The 6,938-nt window shown below is 36.4% G+C and overlaps 1 protein-coding gene across 5 annotated transcripts in view; it reads left to right on the forward strand.

The window, feature by feature from the left end:
• The window catches only part of SMAP1 (small ArfGAP 1), a 149,773-nt gene that overhangs the window by 138,484 nt on the left and 4,351 nt on the right, over positions 1-6,938 (forward strand). For all 5 annotated transcript variants that reach the window (XM_019664004.1, XM_019664000.1, XM_019664002.1 and 2 more), the window contains one exon: positions 3,712-3,883. In XM_019664004.1, coding sequence (XP_019519549.1) covers positions 3,712-3,883 — 172 coding nt within the window. The remainder of the gene's footprint in view (positions 1-3,711; positions 3,884-6,938) is intronic.

Raw genomic sequence — 6,938 nt, forward strand, 5'->3', positions numbered from 1 at the left:
AGCTCCCTCTATTTCCTCCACCCCCCAGTCCCCGCAGCTACCATCCATCCTGCTGTTATTCTATGAGTTCAACTTTTTTTTTTTTGATTCCACATATAAGTGATACTCCAAGCAGTCATGCAGTATTTATCTTCTAAGGTGAAATATATGAACTTTTAGGAATATGGATTACTTAAACATACAACTTTAAGATTCTGTTTTAAATTCATACTTTACAAATAAGCAGCCAGTTTGTTTCGGTACAGCATAATTTTTGAGGTAAATTATTTCCTTTTCTCTAGAAAAACTGAATCAAATGGGAATTGTTTGGGTGGAAAGTTTTAATAAGAAAGAAGTTATGTTTTATTAAGAATACTAATTACATATATTTTTGTTATACATATTTATTGTTATTATGGTAGTCATTATATAATTACCAGTAGACTTGAGCAAATAGATTTCTTGAGAATAGTTGAAATTGTCTGCAGCATTATTTTCAGAAAAGATAGCCCCTTCTCCCTTCTCCCCCTACAAAAAAAGAGAGACTGAAGTGTTGCTGCTATTGTTTCCGTTAACATTAATACCTTGTGAATTTGTGCAGGCACGGGTATGCATGTGATAATTAAAAATTGTCTAATGCTAATATTGTGGCTTTAGGAAAAGCATTTAGGATATTTGACAATCTGAGCATGAAAAGCAATTTCTTTTGGTCTAGCATTCTAGTGAGGCTGCTTTATCTGCTAGACTTCTTTAGATTCCACTGGGGTATGAGAGTTACTTTGCAATTGCTTGGAGAATTAGAGGCTTCAGTGTACTTCACGTGTTCTGTTCAGTGTCAAAACAGCAAGTGAAAACAATGTAGACTTCACTTAACTCTTAAGTATCAGTAGCAGCACGACAAGGAGTATGGGAGTGTATAGCTTCTGCATTTTATGGGGGGGTTGGTCAAGCCTTCATACTTTGGGCCTTCTGCATCAGTCACTGATAGAATGACAGCTGATTTTTTTTTTAATCACACCTAGTTCTTTTGTTCGCATATTGGTTTTGAAACAAAATTGTGCCAGTTTTATTGAGCCCTGTAAAATATTTGGTGAACGGAATTCTTTTCATCTAAATTACACGTAAAGATTAAAGTACAGACATGTTTTCAAAATAATGTCTGAAAATTGGGGAAGACAGGTTAAGGAATACATATTATGCATACACTGGTACTATGTAATTTTGGTGAGGTTTTTACATGAAATTGATTAGACACCAATAGGAATTACTGTTGATTCCTGAACAACATGGGGGTTAGGTGTCCTGACCACCCTGTGCAGTGGAAATCTGCATGTAACTTTTGACTCCTCCAAAACTTAACTACTGATAGCCTACTGTTGACCAGAAGCCTTACTGATAACATGAACAATTAACATATATTTTGTGTATCATATATATTATACTGTATTACAATAAAGCTATGTTATTGTTAAGAAAATCATAAAGATAATACATTTACAGTACTGTATTTATTGAAAAGAAATCCACATATAGGAGGACCTGCACAGTTCAAACCTGTTGTTCAAGGGTCAGCTACACACTTAACCCTATATTCTTTCAGTCATTTTATTTTCTGAGCATTGTACAAATTCTAGTAAAAGATTTTCCCACTCGTGAATATGAGATAGATTGCTTTACCTGTCTGGCTGTGTAGTTTTCTCTGAGGGATTAGAAATGCTGACCAGAGTGTTCATGTGTACTGGGGGCTGAAGGGAATTGTTCCAGAGTCCCCAGAGGTGACACAGCAGCCATCCCTTTCCTTTCCTATGTACAGTGTACATCCAGCAGTATCTGGACCTGCACGAGTGCTGTGGCCTGTCTTTGGCTCAGCCCTAGAGCCCTTTGGTTAAGGGTCCTGCAGCCTCCTGAAGTTATTCTCCGTTTACCCTGGAGTTGTAGTTCTAGCAAAGGGAGCACCAAAAATAATAAAGGGACACCTGTGTGCTCGCTGTCATCCTCTTTGGTTTGGCTGGTTTTAGACTCTGTCCATGTCCAGGTGGATGTTCCATATTATCTCCCTCCATCAAAAGAAATATCCACATTTAGAGCATGTGACTATTAGGCTGCTCTGGTATGAGACAGCAGTGATAAGTTTTCCAGCCATTCGGGGTTTTCTTGTAGTTATATTTCCTCCACAGAGAAAAGACCCCAGGGGGTCTGAGCAGGTACTTGGATGGAACACAGACTAAACATGATGAAAAGATCACTTAGTGAGATGGCTGTTTTGTTACCTGACAGCGTTAACAATACACACTGTGTGCTTAACCCTGCCATTTTGTGCAAAGCACTTCTTGTGGTCAAGCAACTCTGCAAGGTGTGTACTCTTACCATCCCCATTTTACAGAAGGAGACAGTAGAGGTTATGGGAATGTCTGAGAGCATGTGGTAGGAAGTGGGGCCAGAGTTCTGGGCCTGGCCGGCTGGCTCCGGAGCCCACGCCCTTAGCCTCTGTGATCTGTGCATCTTCATCGGTAGCTCAGATATATTTTATTCAAGTGCATTGTTAGATTTGGTATTCCATCATATCCATGTCAGATCTTTTGCAAAATTATGTGGGTTTTTCTTTCTATCTGAAAATTCTTGCTTACTTCATCATAATAGATTCAAAATACTGTTCTGCTTAAATTCATTTGTAAAGACAGTGTTGGAGGGTAATTTCTTGCAAGGCTTTTTAGCAAAGATGTTAAATGTTCGAATTTTTAAAAAAATTCAAGGTAAATCATATACATGATTTTAATTTGTATTTCCTACTCACCTTATTCTATAGTTCTTGAGAAGACTCTTACTCAGTTTTTACTAATCTTCATAGACTTCTTTGAAACTCCATATCGAAAATAGTTTCATATAAACAAATGTGAATGTGATTGAATAATGACCAGATATTGGTAAAGTTTGGTTATCAGTTGTGATTGTATACTACTATCTATGTGCAAGATAGAGGAGATTAAGTGAAAATTTCTGTTTTGTATTAAATATCCACATGTTTATTTGAACTTGGGTTCATTTGCCCCTTGTTCAAAAATGGAATACAAGATATGACTGAGAGGGTAAGTGTTTGAAGTTTTGCTGTACTTCATTTCTGGATAGACTAGAAGCATTCTCAGGTTATGGTTAAAACTGATCTGGATTAGGTTTATGGGAATATCACAATACAGCTTTTGAAAAACAAAACCTTTGTTTTTTCACTTGATCTTAACCAGAAGGCCAAGAAGTGATTGTTTTTTCAAAGAAGACAAAATCAGCCATTGCAGGACCCTCTTACAATCTGCTATAGTTGTAGAAATGCTCTTTACTGCAAGGGATATCAGTTCCTTGAAGCAGTAATTGCTGGGGGAGATGCCTGAGCATCTCCCAGGAACGGTGGTCCTCAGACAGCAGCCAGTTACCCCACCTGTTGTTGTACCCTTGTGTTTAGGATGTGATGGGCAAAAACGTATCATCAGTCTAGCAGGTAAACACTATTACGAGAGAGCTTCAATCTACCTCTTTTACATTAACAAATTAAAAATAGGAAACATTGTACCTTTGACCCTAGATGTTTCTCTGTGGGCTTGTGAAGGATCTTTTTTAATGTCAGCATTTTGCCTTCTACAATTGTTTCTGTCTAGTTTCATAACTTCACTTGGATTTTAAGTAATGGGTGAGCCATGTTTTAGCATGCAGAATTCGACAGTGTTTTGGTGTTTCTCGTAGGGGACGACCTCTGTACCAGCAGCTGCCACCCTATCTACAGTAACATCTGGGGATCTGGATCTATTCACTGAGCAAACCACAAAGTCAGAAGAGGTGGCAAAGAAACAGCTCTCCAAAGACTCCATCTTGTCTCTGTATGGTGCAGGAACCATTCAGCAGCAGAGTACTCCTGGTAATTCATTTTGAACTCTGCTTTCAGTGAATTGCAGTAACATTATTGGAAGTGTGTCCTTTGTGGTTATAATAATATCAGTTATATTTCTTCCCCAATTTTCTGTGTAATAGGTACTTTTGTTGTTGCAATTTACACAACTACAAAACTGAAATGAACGAATCAATTAGAATTAAAAAGCAGGTACAGGATTCACAAAACTTTATTCATTTAGAATTAACAAGTGGAAAAACTCAGACTATATCAACCTAGCCTGACAGTTACTTCAGAGGTTTTTAAACTTTGGGTGTATAATTCTTGACTAGAAGCCAGTAGTTCTTTATTTTTATGATCTATTGAGTCATTCCCAAAATGGTGTTTACTTTTGGTTGCAGGAAAATTGAGAATAATAAATTCTAGCAAATTCAGTACAGTAAGACCTTGGATTGTGAGAAATGTGGTTTGCGAGTGTGGAGTTCCGCAACATGAGCAAACACTTCTAATACATTTTAACATGGTAAACCAGCAATGTCTTGCAATACGAGCAGTTTGTTTCTGGAACAAATTATGCTCACAAACCAAGGTATTACTGTGTTTATATTCTTTTTTATGAAGATAAAATTGTTTTAACTTAGCCTTAAAACCTGTCTTAACCTACATTACCTTTCTTATTTTAATGATTTTTGTAAAAAACCAGAATGTAATATTAGTGATCAGGATTTTTTTCTAAGTATTAATGGTAAAGAAATTATGAATTGCCTTTTGAACATTACATGGAATTTTTTCTTTTTTTGCCTTTGTTCCTTTTTTAAAATTTGTAAATTGTTTAATACTTTAAATAGTTTTTCATCATTATTGAGGTATAATGAACAAAAGTGTAATATATTTAAAATGTATGACGTGATTTGATATATGCATACATTGTGAAAGATTCCAACTGTCAGGTTAATTAACACATCCATTACCTCACATATTCACTATTTTTTTTGGTGAGAACACAAGTTTTACTCTCTTAGCAAATTTTAATTATGCAATACAGTATAATACACTGTAGTCAGCATGTTGTTATACATTAGATCTTCAGACCTTATTCACCTCATAACTGCAAGTTTGCACCCTTTTACCAAGCTCCCTCTATTTCCTCCACCCCCCAGTCCCCGCAGCTACCATCCATCCTGCTGTTATTCTATGAGTTCAACTTTTTTTTTTTTGATTCCACATATAAGTGATACTCCAAGCAGTCATGCAGTATTTATCTTCTAAGGTGAAATATATGAACTTTTAGGAATATGGATTACTTAAACATACAACTTTAAGATTCTGTTTTAAATTCATACTTTACAAATAAGCAGCCAGTTTGTTTCGGTACAGCATAATTTTTGAGGTAAATTATTTCCTTTTCTCTAGAAAAACTGAATCAAATGGGAATTGTTTGGGTGGAAAGTTTTAATAAGAAAGAAGTTATGTTTTATTAAGAATACTAATTACATATATTTTTGTTATACATATTTATTGTTATTATGGTAGTCATTATATAATTACCAGTAGACTTGAGCAAATAGATTTCTTGAGAATAGTTGAAATTGTCTGCAGCATTATTTTCAGAAAAGATAGCCCCTTCTCCCTTCTCCCCCTACAAAAAAAGAGAGACTGAAGTGTTGCTGCTATTGTTTCCGTTAACATTAATACCTTGTGAATTTGTGCAGGCACGGGTATGCATGTGATAATTAAAAATTGTCTAATGCTAATATTGTGGCTTTAGGAAAAGCATTTAGGATATTTGACAATCTGAGCATGAAAAGCAATTTCTTTTGGTCTAGCATTCTAGTGAGGCTGCTTTATCTGCTAGACTTCTTTAGATTCCACTGGGGTATGAGAGTTACTTTGCAATTGCTTGGAGAATTAGAGGCTTCAGTGTACTTCACGTGTTCTGTTCAGTGTCAAAACAGCAAGTGAAAACAATGTAGACTTCACTTAACTCTTAAGTATCAGTAGCAGCACGACAAGGAGTATGGGAGTGTATAGCTTCTGCATTTTATGGGGGGGTTGGTCAAGCCTTCATACTTTGGGCCTTCTGCATCAGTCACTGATAGAATGACAGCTGATTTTTTTTTTTAATCACACCTAGTTCTTTTGTTCGCATATTGGTTTTGAAACAAAATTGTGCCAGTTTTACTGAGCCCTGTAAAATATTTGGTGAACGGAATTCTTTTCATCTAAATTACACGTAAAGATTAAAGTACAGACATGTTTTCAAAATAATGTCTGAAAATTGGGGAAGACAGGTTAAGGAATACATATTATGCATACACTGGTACTATGTAATTTTGGTGAGGTTTTTACATGAAATTGATTAGACACCAATAGGAATTACTGTTGATTCCTGAACAACATGGGGGTTAGGTGTCCTGACCACCCTGTGCAGTGGAAATCTGCATGTAACTTTTGACTCCTCCAAAACTTAACTACTGATAGCCTACTGTTGACCAGAAGCCTTACTGATAACATGAACAATTAACATATATTTTGTGTATCATATATATTATACTGTATTACAATAAAGCTATGTTATTGTTAAGAAAATCATAAAGATAATACATTTACAGTACTGTATTTATTGAAAAGAAATCCACATATAGGAGGACCTGCACAGTTCAAACCTGTTGTTCAAGGGTCAGCTACACACTTAACCCTATATTCTTTCAGTCATTTTATTTTCTGAGCATTGTACAAATTCTAGTAAAAGATTTTCCCACTCGTGAATATGAGATAGATTGCTTTACCTGTCTGGCTGTGTAGTTTTCTCTGAGGGATTAGAAATGCTGACCAGAGTGTTCATGTGTACTGGGGGCTGAAGGGAATTGTTCCAGAGTCCCCAGAGGTGACACAGCAGCCATCCCTTTCCTTTCCTATGTACAGTGTACATCCAGCAGTATCTGGACCTGCACGAGTGCTGTGGCCTGTCTTTGGCTCAGCCCTAGAGCCCTTTGGTTAAGGGTCCTGCAGCCTCCTGAAGTTATTCTCCGTTTACCCTGGAGTTGTAGTTCTAGCAAAGGGAGCACCAAAAATAATAAAG

The sequence above is a fragment of the Hipposideros armiger genome, unplaced genomic scaffold, assembly GCF_001890085.2.
Source record: "Hipposideros armiger isolate ML-2016 unplaced genomic scaffold, ASM189008v1 scaffold_413, whole genome shotgun sequence".
Classification (NCBI taxonomy): Eukaryota; Metazoa; Chordata; class Mammalia; order Chiroptera; family Hipposideridae; genus Hipposideros; species Hipposideros armiger.